General features: G+C 38.1%; 1 protein-coding gene across 4 annotated transcripts in view; it reads left to right on the plus strand.

Annotated features, from left to right (window-relative positions):
• Nucleotides 1–22,833, plus strand: part of TENT4A (terminal nucleotidyltransferase 4A) — a 59,839-nt gene that overhangs the window by 31,562 nt on the left and 5,444 nt on the right. For 2 of the 4 annotated variants that reach the window (XM_072034950.1, XM_072034949.1), the window contains exons 9-11: nucleotides 3,947–4,047; nucleotides 4,306–4,478; nucleotides 16,092–16,250. In XM_072034950.1, coding sequence (XP_071891051.1) covers nucleotides 3,947–4,047; nucleotides 4,306–4,478; nucleotides 16,092–16,250 — 433 coding nt within the window. The remainder of the gene's footprint in view (nucleotides 1–3,946; nucleotides 4,048–4,305; nucleotides 4,479–16,091; nucleotides 16,251–22,833) is intronic. The other 2 variants (XM_072034951.1, XM_038174684.2) reach the window with 1 other exon arrangement.

Below are 22,833 nucleotides of genomic sequence, written 5' to 3' on the forward strand. Positions count from 1 at the left end.
TGTACCTATAGAAGCCTTTATTGTGGCCTTTGATGTCCCTGGCCAAATTTAACTTTAATAGGGCTTTAATTCTAATAGAACTTTAAGTGGAAGTCAGGTTCTGCTGTGATGTGGCCTTTCAGTATAATAACTAAGACTTGTGAAACCTTTCTTCGGTTTCTAGGATTCTAGGTTCCTAACCAGTTCTTTCATACTGGAGCCGTATGGTGCCTGGTGATAGGACGAGGGGGAATGGGCTTAAGTTGCGCCAGGGGAGTTTTAGGTTGGATCTTAGGAAGAACTTCTTTACTGAACGGGTTGTTAGACATTGGAACAGGCTGCCCAGGGAGGTGGTGGAGTCACCATCCCTGGAAGTCTTCAAAAGACGTTTAGATGTAGAGCTTAGGGATATGGTTTAGTGGGGACTCTTAGTGTTAGGTTAGAGGTTGGACTCGATGATCTTGAGGTCTCTTCCAACCTAGAAATTCTGTGATTCTGTATGAGTGGTGGATGAGGGAAAGGGACTATTAAGCCAATGGGACAGAGTTGCAGGAAGCCTTGGCAAGGTTTTGCTGCTCTGTGTCTGGAATTGTCTTTTGTAGGTGACAATCTTAACAACAATAGTCTTGTGCCATGAATAAAGTGTTTTTTCTAGCTTTGTGCTTGAAAGCTGTTTGGTGTGTTCTTGGTCCACTAACTGCTGGCAGGCCTGTGTGTTAGGTTTGCTCCTGGTTGGCCAAGATAGCTCCTGGTACTGTCAAAGGAAATGTTAAATTTATCTACTAGATCTGCTGATAGTTTTATCTGAACATTTTCTATCTGAAACAGTTCTTTCTCTGCTTCATGTCATGAATGCTGGGTGGTGGCCATCCCTAGAATGCATGCTGTCTCTTGAGGTATCAGCAATATCAGCTTTTCCTATGCAGAGTATTTGTCTGGCTAAATGTTTTAGCTTTTTCTTATCCTTCTGCTCAAGCAGGTCTTTCTCAGATGCTTATTAGTCTGCTTTAGATTGTTACTCTTCTAGTATCAGGGAGATGTTTCCTAAGTTAAGGCCTACTGAAAAATTATTTTGACTCATCTTTCACAGGCAATGTTTTTTTCTTGCTGAGGGACTTGTTCATGTAGAGCTTGGCTGGAGCATTAGATACAGGATCTCATTGAGACTTGCATCAGCAACTTGAGCCTTTAAAGAGAGATCTTAAGATTGATTTGCATCATGGTTGTGCCTTAGTGACAGCTAGAAAGTGTCCTTGTGAACTCAGGGCTTACAGTTGAATCAGCATTAGCGTGACAAAGCTGTGTGGTGTGGAAAAGTGGAGATTCTAGGCTCTTTTAAAATAAACTGGGTATGCAAATAGCTTGTCATTGTTTTTACTATTTGATGATAATCAGGGAAAAAGTGTAAGGGGGCATCTTTCATGGGAGAGCTGTCCAACAAGCTAACTTGGCGTTTTTCCCCCTTTTCTAAACAAACATCTTTGTATAGTTGTGGGAATGTCTCACTCTGGCCTCAGGCAAAAAGGAGTGTGGAATATACTCTGTACTAGAGGCTGGGTAGGTCAATAGCTACTCTTTGTTCCTAAGCATTTGCAGTGTTGAAATCAGATAAAAGCACAGTTTTTAAACACTTATATACATGTGCTTGAGTCCTACATGTAATGAAAGGGAAAAGTATCTGTTCTGATCACACCTGCTTTTTCATTTTTTGCTGCTGCATTAAGTATATGGCAGTGTAGACTTAATCAGCTTTTAGTGTCTGATGTGTCATAAAACTTAGTTTTAGTGTGCAAGTAATGTAGTATGGATCAGCCTTCAAATTCTTGATACATAAGTAAATTTACTATTTTTCTGACTTGCTTCCAAAAAATTAGAGTTTGGGGCTTCAAGCTCTGTCCTCTGCAAAAGGAGCTAGTGAGAAAAGAAATTCCCAGGCTCTGCCACAGTTCTTGGCGTAGCCCTAGTTTCACCTTTTACACCTGTGATACCAGGCATTTTTCATATAGCAGTCTTCCACAGATTAAAATAAATAAATAAATAAAAATGCCATCTTCTGTTACTCACTTTCTAGTATATGAAAGCATGACTACTAAACTACTAGGTGGAATGTACTCCAAGATGTTTCAGGCGTGACAAACTCCTTTTCCATAAGTGTGTTATTAGGTCCATTATCATTTTTCTGTTTTGAAGACCACTGCTGGTAATAGCTGTGAAATGTATGGGACATCCTGGAGTAAAAGCTTAGAAAAAGCTGAAGTCTGCTTGAAGGCATGCTCAGATGAAACAGCGTGAGATTTCCTCCTTTGTCCCAGTGCTAAAGAGCTACCCAGCATTTGTATGTTTGAGTTTGTCTGGGGAACTGCAGCTTCAGGGCCACAGCTGATTCTTCGTAGTATGGGTTGTCCTGGTCTTCAGTTCTTCAAAATTACTCCTCTGGTTTAACGTACTTTTTGAGACTAAGAAACCAGAATTGCTTTAAGTATTTAAAATGCTATTATGTTGTGGGATTGTACACTGACAAAATACTACTGTTTTGTTGTGTTCATTTTTTAACGTGCTCTACTTAACTAATGAGCTGTAGTTTCCAAATAATTCCCAATGGTGGCAATCATGTCAAAGCATTTAACTCTGCATGTAAAATTCAAGATGGTTTTCCAGCATGCATCGTTTCATTTATCTGCGTTACATAGGAGAACGGTAGGTGATACTCATTCGGTCCCTAAGGATTGCCTTCACCTATTGGAGTTATAACATAGATAATATCATTTGGTCCAATGTTTGCTTTAAGGGCAGGGCTGCCTGTTTCAGTACTGATGTCTTCAAAGTTGGAAGTCTAAATGTGGAACAGGTAGTATTTGGTCTTGCAATGAATTTATAATCCCTAATCCAGAAGGAGAACTACTCTTCCTTTTTAAAGAGTTACTCTAAAATGACCTAATAAAGGTAGTGTAAATGAGTGTAAATGCATTTAGACTATGCATGCCCCCCCCCATTACACACCTCAAATGAAAATTCCAATAAAGGTACAGTGTACCTTTATGATGCGAAATGAAGAATAAGCTTTATTACAACTGTTGAAGATTTTTAGAATTAAAATAACTTTTACCTCTCCAAGACGGTAACTTTTCACAGCTTCCTTTTGTACGCTAGTCAGTCCTTCATGGATCTTGATCATGGAGTTCATAAATTATTTCAGCTGCCAGCCACCATTGGAAGGAAAGCTTGGAAGTTAAATCCTTAAATCAAGACACAGATCCTCCTGATGTACAGTTCACGTAACTGAAAGTTGAGAAAATATACTGTAAAATACTGCTCTGTACTTGTTGACAACTGGTCACAAGTTAAGAGGGTAATAGGACCAGGTCAGCTTTTTCTCCGAACAAGGTACCTTTGAGAATTTCCTTAAATTCTAACTTATTTGGGTTTTGGAGCCAGTGTCTTGTTTCCACTACCTCACGATCCATGGTACTTCCTTTATAATTGTGTGGATCTTTGAAGATGTCTTGTAAATCTGTACAGAAGGACTATTGAGAGTCTTTCTATTCAGTGTGATGATCGTTTGAGGGGGCTGGGTTATCAGTGTCTTCAGTGTATCCAAAAACATCCAATTGAGATTCAGTGATAAAATACTTCTTGTTTGGAGAAATGCAAGAACATGTAAATTGCTTTTATCAAATACACTATTATCTGCATGTATATTCTTGGTAATTAAGATGCTTTCCATTTAGAAAGAGTAAAAATCTTACCTGTTTCAGTGCTTGCATGTTAGTAGGGTGGAAGATGAGTAATATTCTAGTTTAAAAGTGTGATTCTTCAGAGGCCCAAATGGTGATCTAAGAAAACAAAACTTCAAAAATTCTTTGGTTAGGAATATCTTAAACTGATTTAATGTAATTTTATTGCTTTTTGAAATGCTTGCAAGTATGTAACCAACAGTCTTTAATACTTAATTTAAAAATTTTTTTAGCACATTAGGTAGAATCATCAAAGTGACCCAAGAAGTGATTGACTACAGGGCCTGGATTAAAAAGAAGTGGGGGAGCAAAATTAATTTATCACCTGAACTTGGTAGGTATAGCAGAAATCTTTGAAACCAACTAAATCATTTTTTCTTGCATTTGGTGCAATTCAAAATACCCATGCCTAGAAATTAATTGCTATTTCAGGTATGTAAGGAAAAAATAAAAGGGATTTGTAACTTTCTAATCCAAGACATTTTCTGAGGCTGTTCTTCAGTTTGTTGGCTTGTTAAATGGAAGTTTAGACTTCAGGGTTCATATATTGTATTCTGTGGTTTTGATTGATGCTTATGTTTTCTGTCAACAGATAATAGGTTGAAAATAAGAGACCAGATAGCTCCGTGCAATGGAGAACAGCAACAGAACAGAGACTCTGAACCATCTTACAACCAACGCTTGGCTTTGTCGCTAGCTAATACACAACAGTTATCCTCTGGCTCATCTGCGTCTTCTGTATCATCACTCTCCGGCAGTGACATTGTAAGTTTTTTTTTAATTTGTTAAACTATTAAGCAGATATTATCATGCCATTCAAAACCTCAACTAAAACAACAACAGTTAATGATACTGTCCCTAAGCTGCTGTAGCAAATTAATAACTTCCTCTGCTCAGAAAAATTACTGAAATTAAATATTTTTCATTAAATGAAATGTGTCTTAATTCCATCCTAAACCTTCGGTACCCTTTGTGGTAGTACTTAGATGTAATAAGATATAAAGCACCAGGTTAACAGTAGCTAATTAAGCGGAATAATAATCTCTTCATAAATCTTCCTATCAAGAAAAAATCTCATTGACAATTTCCAGTCCTTTCTTCCCACACCTCAGATTGAACATATGACTGCCATATCTTGCTGTGAAGGTGAAGAATTTTCCATAGTGTTTTCAGCTGAGCATTCAGTTCATGCTTTAATGGTAGGAGGCCCTAATGTGGAAAGTTTTGATACCAGCTTCCTTGTTGGAATGTGCAGTTTAAGTGACTGCTAGGCTTATTATAATTTTCTGAAAGAGAAGACGGACAGTAGTCTAGGTATGTTCCTAGAGTCTTAAGGCTGTCAGGTGTTTTCTTTTGTATGGATTTAAATCAACAAAGTTGGGCTGTAGAGATTATAAAGCGCAAACGTGCATTGCACGAGGTGCTCATAAATCAACTGGATGACTTTGTGTTAGGTACAGGTGTTGATTGGAAGAAGACGTGATAGACAGTTAAGTACAACAGTAACTGTAGATAATGCCAAGAGAGGTCCAAGTACTTTTTTCTTGCCTGGTTTCAAAAACTGGTCAAACGTGGAATTACAAGTTGGGAATTGTATTCAGTGAAGAAACTTTTGAGGGACAAATGCATTCACTGTATATTCTGGTTACTTTCTGTAATTCCTTAACATTCCTGAACTTTCTGTGTTGAATTGTCTTTTCTACCTCCAGTAAATATGGTAAATGCATAAGCTGCAGAATCTGACAAATGGGAAAAAACAAACAAACAAACAAAAAAAAACACAACAGGATGATGCTGGGCAGTGATAGTGTTAGCCATGCTCCTGGTTTGAGTATGTCAGTGAAGAAGATATTGCTGTAAGATAAGTTTTATGAGAAAATGCTAATATTTGCTTAATATTTTGCACTCCAAACCTAACTAGGGGGGAGTGAACAGTCAAGACTTTCCCTTTAGGTGTCCCAGAAGTAAATGTAAGTGCAACTCTTTTTAGAAAAATAGCCTTATGCTTGTGTGCTTGTGACAGTTCCTATTTTAAGCCCTGGTCATTTATTAGTATTATGACCTTTAGACTACCAGCATATTATCTTAGTTTGCAGTGGAATGGCAGGTTTCTGACAAGTAACTGATGAGTCTGTCCTACTCAAGTATGTGAGGATGAACAAGTTCTGGTTGAGCAGTTCTAAACGGTACCTAATTCAGGAAGAGAAACCTGTTCTGCTGGAGTTGAGGAGGCTCTGTTGAGTGATCTGGTATAGTTCTACGCCCAAGTTCCAGCAAAGAAACATCTAGCATGTGTGAAAGTAACATTTGTGCTAAGACTTCTGGTGCAAGCTGTAAATAGGTATGATGCAGTAAATTTTGGTACTAGTTTCAGAATGAGGGAATATTGTGCATCACTGTTAAAGGTATGTGTGATGTTAGATCTGATCTTGTGGAGAATTGTTCTTCAGGGATGTTTCTGTATTCATTTAAAGTTAAATACTTTTAAGTTTGATATTGAAGACTGAGAAGATGCAGATTGTAAACCAAGTGCAGGAGATAAGGAGATACTAGACTGATGTTTTAATCTCTTCCCCAAAATTAAGATTTTATTTCAATAGCAAGATAACCATCCCTATGATGCTGTTATTCCCTTAAGTACAGTCTGCCTCAAGAAGTGGTTTCTGGAGATGTATTTTGCATGACTGCAGGCTAACTTAATGTTTATCAACTATAAGAGACTAGACATCAAATTAGAGGGACTTAAGTCTGTTTGCTTTGTTCTCTACTGTGAGAGTTGATTGGTTATAGTGACCAGCTGCACCTTGATCTTGCTGGGACCTGTCTGGCAATATTATGGAGGTCAACTCCTTTTGTACGTTGAGGAAGAGGAAGTAAACTTGGCTATTTGTGGCATTACTGGGTAAGATTGCCTCTCTCTGTACTTCATCTTCTAATGAAAGTTGACTACTCTAGCCATCCACTCTAGCACAGAGGCAGTTGTGTTCTGCAGCTATCACATTCCTCTATATGCTGACCATAAGTCTAGAGACCTTGCATATACTCATCAATGTGTCCTGGAAGAGGTATTGGTAGTGTATGTCAAGTATTCAAGGGTTATCAAATCATGTGGTATTGCTAGAATTTTTTATTAAAAATTGTAGCTCATCTTATCTACAGCTATTGGCTGTATTACCATATGGTGTATGGCATTTAAGGATTTGCTTCACTGAAGTTTTGGCAGCGTTACAGACTTTGCTTTACTCCATAAATACAGTTCAGCAGCGGAATAGTCAGAGCTTCTGGTGTCTTATGGGCAGTTGAGATAACATGGGTTATAGATTTGTTTCAGCAGCAGAACAATATTAGGCTAATAAAAAGGAGCAGTTTTTTTTTCTAGAGGCTGGATTAGTGTAGATCAGAGTTAACATTTAGAAATTAGCCTCTAATTTTGTACGTACTCATCAAGTGTAGGGATATAAAAGCTTAAAGCTACTACCCAGGCTTCTTTCTGTTCCTTCTGCTGTTTTCCTTCCTTCAGGAACCATTCTGATAGAACCATACTGATAATAACCTCTCTCAGATAAGAGCTTATGTACCATTGAGAAATGTGAGAACTGCCTCCTTCAAGGACAGCTTTTGCTTTGTGTATATTGTAGATGTATATGCATTTCCTCTCTGAAATTCAGAAGGATGATTCCTTTTATCTCTGCAGGACCAGAACTAGCTTGCCAGTCTACAAGGCCCAAAACTCAGAACAGGACCTAATGAGACTAAACCATTTTTTTTTTTTTTCAAAAGTAATCTTTTATGGATTTTCTAAGGAAGAAAAAGCTACTTACAAAATGCCTTAGGCTAGCAATGTCTGGCTGATGAAATTCTAGTTGCTTTGTCTTTCCTAAAAGTCCTAGCAAACCGTGAAATCTGTCATTTAAAGAAAAAGCTTTCATAAGGTGTAGTGAATTTCAGATGCAAGTCTGCTTAGTAGTGAAATATGACTTCTGATATCCCTCTTGCTATCAGGGATAGCTGTTCAGTTTATGGATTTGTCACACTACACATGTCAATACAGACCTCTAACTCTCACTGACACTCCTAATATACTTCACTGAAAAATAGTACAGAAGTTCCCATTCTATTATCTCAGCTCTGTGTACAGTGTAAATATTAACGAACTGAGCAGGAGTAAAATGAGGAACACTTGCAATGAACCTATGAACACAAAGAATCTGGTTATCAGAACATATTCAGCTGCACGTTTTTTTGGCTTCTCTCGATTATTTAACTGATCTGTGCAGTATGTCTTTTCCTGAATGAAGGATTCTGCTGTGCAGGTATTTAAAATACCATATGCTGCCCTGGTAAAAAGGCAGCATGTATTCCACTCTTACTCTTGCCCACAGGTAAGTTTCAAAATACTACACATTCCCAACCAATGTTGAAGTGAATAATTCTGCTGGTTGTACATAGATTTTCCTTTGAAGATGCTTTATAAATATCTTTGCCATTAAAGACAGCATAAAGTGTGAGCCTCTTCTCTACGGGAGCACAAGTCAATCTGCTCCGCAATATAAAATAAGCATCTGGCATCAGGAAGTCTTACTTTAACTTTCTTACTGAGTTAGTGACTGCTATGGGAACCTGAAACCTGATGAAGTGAGCTATGTTTGTGTTTGCCTCTCTGCCAGTTCTAGCTAGTTGCAGATATTGGTCTGAGAACCTGAACAGTAACCAAATTCTTCTTGAAAATGAAATTTACTTTTTCCTGGGTGCTTTTTTTGTTCTGGATGTGCACTCTGAAACTGGAACTGGAAATCCAGGTCAGCATTGTGGAGAGCCTCCTTTTATTAGCTCAGGGAAATTCTAGAGTTATGCTGGAGAATGTCTGCCCGATCAACATGTCTCTGCCAAGTAAAAATAGAGGTATGTTTCTCCAGTCTCATTTTAGGCTGATATAACCTGGTGTTAAATATGCTCTGCAGTTTTGATGCTGTTGTGCCAAATAAAGCTTAGCGTTTAATGCAACAGTGGTAACTGCACATCAGTAACTGATCACAGGAAAGTTTTAAAGCTGTTCTTGATGTCTAATGGACACCCAACCTCAGATCCAGTCCAGTACAATCTCAAAGTTTGGTTAGAAGTTTGGATCCCAGAAATCTCACACACCTTATCACAGAGTGTTTCTGGTGGTACCTTTTGGGCTTCTATGACAAGATTCTTTCATGAAGAATTTGGACTTCTCAAGACCATCCAGTCATGCCAAGATAGTGGAAGTTCCAGTGAACAAGGTACCTGTGTAGTCTGTTTAACTTTCTTTTTTAGCTTTTTTCTTTTTTTTTCTTTTTTCTTTTTTTTTTTAGCTTTTACGTGTGTTCTTTCATACTGTTCCTGAAATGTTAGCTTTAACAGTTGCTGTTCAGGCTTTATAATAATGTTCTGTCAGATTGTCACTGCTTGATCTGCCCAGCGTTCTGCCCCTGGCAGGGGATACGCCAACCAATTCCTTAACTGTTTTGTGGAGCGTGTCTTTTCACTGTCTTCAAGTATTAAGTATTCAGTACTGATCAGATACAGTTCTGAGAATAGTATGTAAATGACTGATAAAACTGATACTCATTACTGCTCTCATTCTGCTCAATGCATACAAGATGCACGCTGACTTTGGAGCAGTCACTTGCTGTGCAGTGTTCATGGCTTTTTTTTGTTTAATGAAGCATCGCCATTTCCTCTTTCTTCTATTAGTCAAGGGCTGTGAATTTCAGCTTATTGACAGGAGCTGTTGTCTTTCACTCTTCAGACAGGTGGGAAAAAACATGACATTCTGTCCTGATAAATGTTGCATTTTGAAAGGGATTAATTTTGCAGGTGTAAGGTATGTGCTTATCTGCAGGAGAGGGATAGACACTGATGACACTTCAAAACAGCTACTGTGACAGCTCTTCTTGGAGCCTTGGAAAATCTGTTTAACGGCTAGGATTAAATTTGTAGAGTTCCAATTAAAAATGTGTGGGCAGGAGGGGGTGGCCTAAAAAAAATCTAAGAGCAGGAGCTGCACAAACGTATTTATTCTATCTTCCTTCTTCTGTGAATATTCTCATGCCCTAACTGAAACAACCATTCAAATGTGTATGCGTAGTTGACCATCCTGTGGTAGAATGTGTGTCTTATCTTACTGTCCTTTCTCCTTCCTGAACAAATAAATGGTGGCAAGACCTCTTAAGAAGTAGGCAACTCAATCTTCAGTCTTTCAAGAAAGATTTTAGTTTCCAAATAAAGCAGTCAGCAACCTTGAACAGTGTCTGCCCCCCTTCCCTCCTAAATCCCTTAAAAATACTCTTTTCCCTGTTCTTGCTGTGCAGGCTTCTGCTAGCTTCTAGATCAGAGAGGAAAAAAGACTTCCAGTGCTGCTCTTGCCTGTTTATTTTCCCTTTTCATCATATTGTCCCATGCCTTGTTTTGGTTTTCTTAATCCATAGTCTTATGTGCTGTTTTATACTGTCTGGTGCTCTCCTTCAGTTCTTCTGTCTCAGTAGCTTAAACAGTCTTTACTTCAAGTGGATATACGTAGTAAGACTAAACTTGTGCAATTCTGCAGGAGACACAGTTTTGAACACAATTATAAAGTCATTTAATTTACTCTAAGCAACACAGGGTGCAGAGGGAATGTGTGAATTGGCAAGTAAAATTGAATTTTACTGCTGTGATTTCAGCGAGGTAAGGAAAGGGAAGTGCATAACTTCATTAATAAACTAAAAAAAAAAAACAAAAAACAAACAACAACCCTCAGACTACTTTTTGATGCCGTGGGCTAATTGTGTTCTTGCCATATTCTAATATTAGCTCACCTGAAAAAGGTGCCAAAGCCATTTAGGATGGAAGAAAACCTAAATTGAATAATTGTATTTTAATATGCTATGTTCAACTTGCATTAACAAGTCTTACAACTTAATGCCTAGCTTGAAAAACGTGCAAAATGTGAAATATTACTGTACTCCAAACAGTACAGACCAACTGAAAGCCTGTGAAATGGAAGTATTAGGGGCAATAAAGGAAGCTTTAAAGAAAGTGTTTCTGGGATATTGTGTTTAAGATGGTTTATTTGAAATACAGCAAATATTGATAAAAACAAGCAGTAAGTTGACAGTCAGACCTGGCAGAAGATAATGTGGTGAGGTTAAAGGGGCACTGTGCTTGTATTTAATCTTCAAGATGCTAATTAGCTTAACTTCTTAGTTGTCTGTAAAACAAACACTAATGGTTTTGGAGGATGCATATTTTTCAGTTTGCTTGTGTTGTGTATTTATTCTTTCACTTTTTTCCACTCTTGTTAGCATGACCAAAGTATTTTGCTTTTGTAATGCAGTATAACTGAAGGCAGAAAAACCGACTGATTGCATCTTACTGGAGGCTGCTTTGTACTGTTTATAGGCTGGCAAATGGAAATGGTGTGACTTCATTGATGCAAATTCACTATACTGTGACCTGCTGTAGACATAGAAATTTTGTTAATCTCCATTCTACTTTATTATACCAGTTTACTAAAGTTATGGCTCCACCTACCAAGAAGGGAAATGGCGCAAGCTGGCACGGAAGAAATGGGATGGGGGTGTAAAATCCATGAAATCACCTTAGTGGAAGTATGTGGGTTTGTCAAGCAGTTAAGTATGCTGGGCTAAAACCATTCAAGCAAAGAGTGTGCATTGAGGTTTTGCTTCTGTTGCCTGAACTTATGTGAAATGTCTGAATTTTTCTGGTGTTACTTTTTGCTCTAAGGAGTGTAGTGTTTAATTAGCAGAGTGGCTCAGCAATGAGATGTTCTTGCTAGGGCTGATTCCTTTCAGTAGCTGCTCCTGTTTTCTTCCACTGGTGTTCACCTAACCTTCTGGTGAAATGATTCAGAAGGTAAAGCTAGAAAAAAGGAGATTGCTGTTTCTGTGGCTCACCTCTGAATTGGCTCATAATGTCAGATACTAATGCAGATACAATGGAGAAAGCAACAACAAAAGAAGAGGTGAAAGAAGTAAGAATGACAGCAGTTACCTATTAAATCACTTCAGCTGTACTGTTAAAACTGCACATTGAGAGGAGCATGTGGAAAAATCTGTATAGTATAAACTATTCTCTCACTTTCAGTTCCTTTATTTTCAAAGATGGATCAATTTTTACTGAACTAGCAATTGTTCTCATAGCTTCCAGTTCCTGAATGTTGTGGGAAAGAAAAGAAATTTAACTACTGGGAGAAGGTTGGAGAGTGGGAGCCATAAGCACATCTTTGCCAAGATCTCTGTAGTTCATTCTCAGATGTGTAGAGGGGACAACCCGAATCTCTCACAGTAGCAAGAAACTTGCATTCTTCTGTTACGCTTTTGATTTCTGAATGTTGACTTCTACGATAGCTACAGACTTCTAACTCTGGGCAATTAAAAAACAAACAAAAACAACCCCCCACACAAATCTTGTTTGGCCATGGCAACTTTAAAGAAATCTTGGAAATCTGAAGTTTCTAAAATAGTAGCTATTGGGAAGTTTGAGTTGGCAGACTGTATCATGAAACAAAGCAGAAAGCTTTACTTTTTCATGTGCTTAGAATCATGGAAATGATCTTTGAGTATAATTTAACGCACATGAAATTAGAGGAAGAACTATTACGCTGATGGATGGAGGTACCTATAAACTTTACCTCGTATCTTAAGCCTTGAGCTATAAACAGAATTTGAATAAGGTCTTATGGCAAGACCTAATTAGTAAGGGACTTCTGGAAAGTAAATATTCTCCTGGGCCATTTAAAGGGGAGCTGCATTCTGTACTACAACAAAATTGTTCTCTCCTGTTGTCAGGAAAAGAAGCTTGCATTTTTGCTTTGTAAGTTTGCTTCAGTTCTTCATCTTCAGTATGTTCCTTAGAGTCATAGAATGCTTTGGATAGAAAATGACCTTAAAGATCATCTAGTTTTACCTACCCTGCCATGGGCAGGGAGACCTTCCACTAGATCATGCTGCTCAAAGCCCAATCTAAATTGAAGACGACCAGAAAATTCTTCAGATTCTGCAAGTAAGCCAAAAGCTTCACATATCTCAGGTTCTGTCTAGACAGAAAGCTGGGGATTGTGTTACTCGAGCAAGTTGTGGTTAAATGTGAGTTCATCAGTAACATTTGCAATTCCAAGACTCTTCAATTCCAGGACTCTTCTATACTTTATCTTCTTACCAACAGTGAGGTAAATTGAAGAGTCCTCATTAATCAGGACTATGAATAGTAGAAATCTTCCTTCTGGATACTGTGTTCTTAAAAAGATGAAATCTATTTGCAGAGGGTTTTTTTTTTTTTTTTTTTTTTTTTTTTTAAATGAAAACATCCCACTAAAGTTCCAGAGACTTCCCTGGCATTTTGTGTTTCCAAAAGCATCTTTTTAGGTGTTTTCCTTACAGGGTGAGGGGATCTGATTGGCATTCGTAGAAATATTCAGGAGATCAAGAACTTATCTGGACTCTAAGTACAGCCATTGTAGCTTCATCCCTATAAAATTCGGTAAAAGCAATATAGAGGGAGCTTATCCCTTTATTTTACATCCATATTTTTAGTGTCATCTCTGTAGCCATATGCTGGCAAGGGTCAGAGCTCTTGTCTTCCCAAAGTGAATCTGAAGCGTTGAGTGTTTATTTCTAGGTTTCTGAGCTTGCGTAATGCTTTGGGATTGTGCACTACACAAGAGTTCTGTCCAGAAGACCACTGATCCCCATCACCTGTTGGTGATGAATGTGAAAATCAGTTTTGATCATGAAGGTTAGTCTTTGAGGAAGAAAGGTAATGCTCTACGTTAGACAAGGATTTTGATGCTGGTAAGTTGGCCTGTTGGATTCCTGTAGTAATTCTTTTAGCTATCTAAGATGACCTAAAATAGGAATATAGTCTAGGTGAATGGGATATGTCTCAGGAAACAACACTTAGGCAGAAGAATATACCTGTTACAAAATTATAAGAAAGCAACACAAGCTGCCTTGTACCAAAGCTTATGTAGTCCCAGTTAAACCGTGTGACTCTTATCTGTTGCTACTTCCATGCTGGAGAACTTCTTGCTGGACAGAAAACTGCCCATATGGGACATTTCCCGTTTAAAAGATTTCTTTGTGATTCTTCCAAGGGCCCAATGGCATCTAAGCGAAAGATAGAGGAGGCTCTTTGGAGAGAGTGAAACTGCTGCTTGGTCAGTTTTACAAAGGTTGCGTCATAGAAGCTAATGCATTGACTTGGACAGACAATAAGATCCATTCCCCCCCCCTGTTTGTTCATTAATGGCTACTATGCATATTCTCAGAACTTAATCAAACACAACTATCCCTCTTTTCCCTCATTTTGTAAACTTTTTAGCTTCCTGACAAGTAAGGTATAAAAAATAAATAAATCAGTGTAGAAATCTTAAGTTTTTGTCCCTGTACCTAATTCTGAAAACATTCTTAGCTAATTACATGATAAACTTCTTTGTAGAGATCTTAGTCTGGTTAATCTTCTGTAGGAGGAGGGCAAAATATTGCCAGCTCTTATAGGCACTTTGCTTGTACAACTAAGCTAAATTTTTTGAATACTGCGAGAGGATGTAGTTGCCTGCTGTGAACATATTGAATGGTAAACATCCGTTCTCTTAAATAAGAAGTTTCTGCCCAGATTCTTATTACCTGTATGGTCTGTCTTTTCAGTGCATTCATGATGCAAATATCAAAGCACTTCACAAAGTCATACAGTGGCTTTTACCACCAGTTGAGCTTGGAAGAGAGATCCTTTCTGCCTTTCTTTCTATAGCTTAAGTTTTTAAAGAGCACAGCTTTATATGGACCAATGAATAAGTGATTGTTCTAATAGCTGATACTACTACTAGGGGCTGTTTCTACTGTGGGAATTCAGTTAGGATGTAAATCTTGCTTTCTAGTAATTTGTTGTTCCAGCTGCTTAGTATTCACAACTATCAGTATGTCTTAAATGATCTTGTGTTTTCCCCCAGGAAAGAGCCTTAAAATATTTTTTTTGTTCATGTTCTTTAAAATAGTTTCTTAGACAGTCTGTTCTCTTAACTGAAGAATCTCATTTGTAAAGCCATAGGAGGGCAAGTATTAGTAATGGACATCTATTTAATGTTTGCTTGGTTTTTAAGTGAGGAGTTCTTGCTTCCAAGCAATCAGTTGTTGGAGGAACAGAAGTAGAACATTTCAGTAATCACTTAACATCAAATTGATGATCAGTTAATCATCCTTGATGATCAGAGCCAATAATGTCTTTTAATTTGGTAACTCCTAAACTGCTAATGAGTCAAGTGTCTCTTGCTAAGAGGTGAGTCTTTCCATTATTTTCAAGCTCAGAATACTTTGGAGTTAAGGAGGGAAGAAAGTAAAAAGCAGCAGTAAAAGTTAGGGAAACGTACCTTTTTATTACAACTGTGTTAAGGTTTAAAAACATTTTTATGTGGTCTGTGTTCAGAGTTGTATTAAAAGGCTGTAGTCTTCAAGTTTCTCAATTTAAGACATAATTGGTCACTTAAGAATTGAGACGGTCAGTTTGGTGTTTACAGGAACTACTGAAATATGAAAACTCCAAGATTTGTGCTTAGCTCCTTGGTTATTGGGTGTTGAGCGCTCCAGACACATAATGTTAACATCAGCATGACTCTGTGTATGAAGCATGTGTAGTTGCTGTTGGTCAGGCAGGCAGGAAGTAGATTAAGAAAATCAGTAATAAGTTTCCATTACAATATTTCTTTCCATAATCAGTCTTGTAGTCCTTACCCCCCCCCAGTTATGCAGACTTCGAAAGAAAAGTGATGAGAATAGAAGTCCTAACTAGCAGTTGAGTGGGTAACTGGTGCTTACATACTAGTCTTGCCCAGCAGACCATTTCCTTGTTTCTTGGTAGGTGGAGCCTTAACTTTGCTGTTGCTGGGTAGAATGGGAGGCTATAACAATTACAGTGAGTAATTTGCTGTACGGATAAGTACAACTCAACGCTGTTCAGAGGACTCGTTCTGTCATGACAGCTGAAATTGTAGTCATCGTACCACTACCAGTGTCACTGTTCTTAATACATTTTTCTCCAGCCTTAGTTCCCACCTTTTAATTCTAATTTGGTTGAAGAGATTTTATTTGGCTTTAGTTTGAGCTGACTGGAACTGATCTATGATTGTGATAGACCTGTTGACATTGTCTCCTTGATGCAGGCTCAATTAAACTTTTGCTAGATGTGTAAAATAAACATAGTGCTGGCTTGTATTTTATTTTTTACCACTGAAAAAAAATCTTAAACTTTACAGTATTCACATGAGTTGATATTTGGCTGCATTTTCACATGCATAGTCTGTATATGCTGTACTTTCTGTAAAGTTGCTTTTCTTTTCCCCTTTTTCTCTGCCAAAAGGATTCTGATACACCACCTTGCACAGCTCCTAATGTTTACCAGTTCAGTCTGCAAGCACCGACTCAACTTATGGCCAGTTTACCACCCGTATTGCCTATGCCAAGTGGTAAACCCCAATCTGCGCCTACGAGAACCTTGATAATGGCCGCCAGTAATCAGGTATGAGCCAACGAAATGGAGCAACTTTTTCTTGAGGAAGTGATCCAGTCAGAAGTGTAGATCATTTGTGCTGTGCTGACAGTCTAAAAACCTCTGAAGATATTCTTCATATAGCATGTGCTAAATCTCTTGTAACCATAAAACTTATCTGCCATGTCAGAAGTGCGGGAAGAAGGCTGGGTGGGAAATGTTTGTGTTTGAGATTTTTGGAGCCCTTCCACAGCTCACTGACACCTAGGAATGTTGATTGGAGTGTTAGACATCTCTCTTTAAGTTGTATTTGAGACTCATGGTGCCTAAACTAGTTGGGTATTTGCAGATCTCTAGGCTGTTTAACCTCCTGTTTTTAAAACAGAAGCTTCTCATAGGTGGTACATCTGTAAGCTAGTGTTTGAGTCTGAAGAAATATTTCTGACTTGTCTAGGTGTGGTTAGTGGCCTTGATTTTGAATGGCTAGAACAGATCTGTCTATACCTGTAACTTTTTGTAATATGTTTTAAGGCAAGAACAAAAAAAAAAAAGTAGGCATGTGTCCAAGAATTCTACCCAAATATTAAATGTGTTTAAATGTGCAGAGATACAGTGTGCTATCTAACTGGTGTTGTAGCTAACACATCCATTATAGTGCAAAGATAAGAAAAGTCCTCAATTTTTCCTGACAGCCTCGGTGCTTTTGTCTATGGGAAAGTACTCTCATTTTTTATTATTAAAACTACTAGTCACAGGTGCCTCATGGCCTTTTAATGCAAGCTGTGGGTAGTACATTGTCTATGATAAGGAAATGAGTTACTTTTTGACATGAGTTTTGATCAGGTCTTTGCATGATCTCTCAATCCTCCTGCTGCAGTTTGTGAGATGGTAGGACCAAGACGTTTTTAATTTAATAACCTTGTTTTTTGATCTGATTCACAACTGCCTTGACGTTTTGGTCATAGTCATAGAATGGTTTGAATTGGAAGGGACCTTAAAGATCATCTAGTTCTAATCCATCTGCCATGGGCAGGGACACCTTCCGCTAGATAAGGTTGCCCAAAGCCCCATCCAGCTGGGCGTCAAACACTTCTAGGGAGGGGACATGATACAAGATGTATCTGTTTCAGTTTTGAGATCTCTCAAATATTTGAGAAATAACAGAATAGTTGAGGCTGAAAGGGACGTTGAAGTCATCTAGACCAATACTCCTGATCAAAGAGCAGGTTGCTTAAGGCGTTGTCCAGTCAGGTTTTGAATATCTCCAAGGATGAGGACTCCACAGGCAACTCCTTGGGTCCCCTCCAGGCAACTTGTTCCAGTGTTTGATCATGCTTGCCTTTAACAAGTTTAATCTTAAATTTATGTGGTATGTCCTGTGTTTCTGCTCAAGCCTACTGCTCCTTTGTACTTTTTCCTGGGCACTCTTGCTGAGAGCAGTGTTGCTTCATCTACTTTACAGCCCCTCATTAGCTGTTTAGGCTCATCTGTAAGATCCCTCCTGCCCTGAGCTCTTCCTGAGGCTAAATAATCCAGCTCTTTTGTCCTTTCCATGTATGACAAATGTTTCAGTGTCTTATCTTCATGGACTTCAACTGAACTCACTTCAGTATGTTCATATCTGTGTTATACTGGGGAGCCCAGACCTGTACAGAGCACTCCAGGTGTGGCCTTACCAGTGCAGAGTAGAAGGGAAGGATCACCTCCCTCCGCCTTGCAGTCGTACCCTTCTTAATGCAGCCTGGGGTGCTGTTGACCTTTCTTGATGCAAGGATATGTTGCTGGCTCATGTTCAACATGTCTACTGGGAATCCCTGGTCTTTTTATGTCAAGCTGCTTTCCAGCTGGTGTACTGGTGCATGAAATTATTCCTTCCCAGGGACAGAGTTTAATATTTCACTTACAGTTCATAAGATTCCTGTCAACCCATTTCTCTAGCCTGGCAAGTTCCCTTCTTATGACAGCACTCTTATGTATCAGCCACTCCTTCCAATTGCTAGTGGTTACTGTCACATTATTGAGGTCACTAATGAAGTTGTTAATTAGTATTGGCCCTGGTATCAACAGCTGGGATGTACCACTAGTTGCTGACTTCTAACTGGACTCTGTGGTGCTGGTCAAAATACCTTGAGCCTGGGATTAAAGGGTATACTTTTCATTCAGCTTGTGAGTTTGATTTTTATTTCTAGAAAAGGCAACTGCTACTTTATATAGGTTCTCCCCCCCCCTTTTTTTAAACCCAGTGCTGAAAAAATTGGAACTTCAGATGAATGAGAAATTTCACCTGAACAGCTTTTTCAGTGTTCAGTAATAGCATCAAGTTATGGCATATTATATAGTTCAGTATCCATATTCTTCATAGCTGCTACACAAGCATTTTCCTATTAGCCACTCTACAGAAATCTTTTTTATCCCCTTCTTTCATGTAGGCCAGGTTAGTGTCATACTGCAGTGCATACTGCTTGTGTTCCACTGGTTCCTTGCAGGCAGGTTAATATAGAAGGGGCACAGTCTTTGAAAACTGTTCATCACATGCTGTCCCCAGCTATTCCCTCAGCAATCCTCAATCATCTAGCAAGCTGCCATTTGTATCTAAGGCATGCCTTTTGTTTTAATCTTCTGAATGATAAATCTGATTTTTCTCCCTTTTTCTCCCTTTACCTTTCCTTTCTGATGGCTGAGTCTTACCTAGGCAGAAACAGCTTACTTTAACAGGACTTGCTTTTGTATTAGTGAGAAGCCAATAGAACCATATTTTGCTATTTTAGCGTCTGCAATCGAGTATTCACATGAGTGTACAGTCTGAAATTTCTGAAGTTTAAAATAGTTCTCTAGTTTTATGCTAAACTTCACATAAGATACAAGCTTAATCTAGTTTGTTCTTTCCTGAATAACTCTTTCTCTGAAGAGGTATCTTGGAGCTTAACTTCATCAAAATTACATCAGAACATGATCCAGTTTTTAAGCATGCAGTTGTTGGTACAAAACAAATTGGCATTGAGTTGACTTGGTTATGAAGAGGCAATGTGTTGAATGAATTTTGGACTGTAGTTGCAATTTGGAATCTTGGAAAACAACTGTTTTACAGCATTTTATTTGGCTTTCTGTTACTTGGCTGTCCTTTACTATTATGTACAATTTGTACATGTCTAAAACTGGGAAACTTTCTGTGACTTTTGCTTGACAAGGATGTGCCCTTTGGATTCATGCTAAATCAGGATTTTCTCACTATCTACAGTGATGGGATGATGGCTTTTTTTTTTTCTGCACTCAATTTAGTGGAAGCTGTATTATGTAGGAGAAACATTATTTTTAGATAAAGTTTGTGACCAGCCCAGTCAGAAGTGGGAACTGAAATCATTCTACACAGAATATTATAAATGCATGCTTTTCATCTGCAACTCTCTGGAGCATGATAGAACTCCATTAGATTGATAGCTTTCCTCTTGGCAGTTGATGTTACTGGAGAGGCAGTAACATCCTGTATACTAGTATATCACTTTTAATAGTCTCATCTTAACTAGCTGTCCACTGGGATCAGCGAAAGATAAGGTATTGGTGTGCATGACCAGGTAAATGGAGGGGAGAAAAATTGGTGACTTCACAAGCTCTGTTCAGTTCGTTCTTCTTGGATTGCTGCTGGTCACTTGAAAAGTCACTAATGAAGACGGAAGAAACGTAGTTGTTCAGAACTTTTTAACTTTTCAAGTTTAATTTTTCCCCCCAAAGAGTGGTCTTCTGATTCAAAAGTACATGTATCTTAAAAAATAATAAAAAAAAAAAAATCTAAAAGTAGTGAACACCAGTCCTTCTGCTGCAATGGCTTCCAGTGTGTCTGTTCTGTCCAAGGGCACTATTTATTCTAGCATTGAGCTAGCATTTGTGGAGGACAGAGAACAACTAGGAAATGGAATCTTAATGCTGGTGCTAAAATACCACAATCTAAATTACTTCTACAAGAATGTGTGCATATATATATATTTTGTCTGGCCATATAAAGCAATGTAAAAGAGCACTAATAGCATTACAGGCACTTCACTGACTAAAATACTTTGCTTCAGAGCTTGCTCCTACCTAGAACAATTGTTGATGGGGTTACGTTGTTGGGCAATTATGATAGTTTCAGAGGCAGTTCAACTGAAACTAGTATTCAAAATATTTTAACTGAGACTGTCATGTATTTACATGGGTAGTCCTTATGTGGTCGTATCCTTCCATGTATGGAAACTGGATTAGGCAACTGGATCCTGGATGACCTACTGTAAGACTGTTGCTTACAGCAGAAGTTGGATTATATGGTCTCCAGAGGTTCTTTCCAACCTCCATGCTTATATGACCGAAAGTCTCACCACTGTAGTGGCAGCTGCTTCCCAAGTGCTTGACACAGGGTAAATACCAGTTTCTAGGAACAGGAGTTCTCCATAAATTTAGACAGACAAAACAACCACCAAAAGAATCCGTAAGATGACGTAGAATTATTACCTGGTTTTTGTTTGCCTAGCACGCCTTTCCCTTCCAATGTCACTGTAATCACTGCATATAAGTTTCCTCTACTTTTCCTATTTGCCATATTGTCACGAACTCATCATTTGGAGAGTGCTTTGGGCCTTTTCACTGAAATAGATTTTCTAGCTTAATACTGGCAATTTTAGACCTTAAAGACAAATCTTCGTGAGATTTCTCAGCTTTTACTTGGGACAAAGAATACTTAACGATAAGTATTCAAGTAAAAACACACAGGCCATCTCACAATAGTATCAAACTTGGAGTATGAATTCTGTCTTCTGGTAGTTTTGTTTTGATTCATCTCCAATTTTTGAAACTTGACATGAAAAGATCAAAGAGTATTTGTATTTTGTGTGTCAGATTCAACTTCACTCTGTACTCTCTTACTCAGTCACTCAGGGAAATATGCCTTCTGATCTCTCAAATACCAGGTTATCTTTGACCTACCCAGAGTATTAGTTGCCTAACAAGTTAAAAGGGAAGGAGAACCAAAAGCTTCCCTTTGTTTTTACAGGCTACTGGCAGAGCAAATGCACAAAGTAGGATAAAGTATGAAGGTCTGATATAAATTGTTCCCTTGTGGCTTTGAGTCTTTTGGTTCTCTGGTGTTAGGAGATAAGAGAGAATGAAACTTTTATTGTTTGAGCTTCTTTCTAGTCTCCATGTCAGTTTTTTTCTGTTGCTCTGAACTGGTTGCATAAATGCTGTTTTCTTTAATAGGAACAGAAATGAGATTTTGCTTGCTTTGTAAAAATTTGTCCAGGACTCATGATCTTGTCAGATGTAGATGAAATTGGCCAGGAGGCCCAAACAACGGGGGGGGGGGGGGGGGGGGGTGTCAAGAAGGAGGGGAAGCATCTCTGATATTTGAGTGCTTTGACCCTTATTTCCACAGATGACAATTCTCACACAAGTTGTTTAGATTTTTTTTGCTGTATTTCAGCTGAAAAAATATAAACCACATAAATCTTAATAGATGGAGAGTATGCTCAAAGAGCTGGTACAAGTATGCTCGTTGTATGACCTTTTTAGTTTAAAAGTAATGAGGTCAATGAACCAGTGCCTAGTACTTGGTTTATCCAGTAGGGTTTTAATGGTTAAAATATCGGTTAGATTGTTTCTCTGCAAAACAGTGTTTTCTATAAAGAATAAGAGTTAAATTTCATCTGTTACATTTTATCAGAATGCTTTTTAGCGCGTATTTCCAGATGCTATGGTAAAGTGGATGTAAATCCTCAAAATAAGGGTTGTGGGTTTTGCTATAGGCCTGAAATAAAGTTTGGAAACACTGTGAGAAATTGAAAAGAACTTTGAAACATTTTGAGGATGTATAGTTACGTATTTAAGGGAATACTTAAAATGTTAAGGGTGCATTAAAATTCTGTGGCATACCACACTAATATTTTATGTTAAACGGTTTTGAAATACGCAAGTTGAATGATCACAATTCCTATCGGCTGCAGACTGGATTCAATTATGGCCATTAATCTCATAGCATTAACAATGTAATTGTAATAGGTTTTCTGAACTTATTTTCCTATTTTCTAAACTTTCTCTTATTTACAAATTCAGTGCTGTATGTATAATGTCATTTCTTCTGAAGTTAAGAGTATTGATACATCATTTCCATTGCTTTCTCTCCCTTTTCTCCTTATTTTAGAGATAACAGGCAAAAAGAGAAGGTTTAGAAACTGTTCAGACTGCAGCTTTGTTAATTATGTAGTTTGTGTTTTTGAAGTGTAGGTGACCTCTGGCTAGAAATTCTGACTGAATACCGAGTCTTTGACTGTCATCAGTTTCATGTAGTAAATTTGCCGGTATTTAAGATGAAAAGTGTAGTTTCTTTAGCAAATAATTACCTGGCTTTTCAATTTCCCCTGGTTTTCTGTCCTTTGGAGTAAAGGCCAGGAACACACTTATCTTAAATTTCTGTCAAAACATCTGGAAAACTTTTTTTTTTTTTTTAACTTGTTACAGGTTTTTCTCCAGCTTGTTTTAGACTCAAGTTTCTTAAGTTTTCCTCTACATCTAGCAGCTTTTATTTGTAGAAGATCAAGTTCAGAGCATGCTTGTCAAAAACAAACAAAATCTATCAGTTGTTGAATCA

This window comes from Anas platyrhynchos, chromosome 2 (genome assembly GCF_047663525.1).
Source record: "Anas platyrhynchos isolate ZD024472 breed Pekin duck chromosome 2, IASCAAS_PekinDuck_T2T, whole genome shotgun sequence".
Taxonomy (NCBI): Eukaryota; Metazoa; Chordata; class Aves; order Anseriformes; family Anatidae; genus Anas; species Anas platyrhynchos.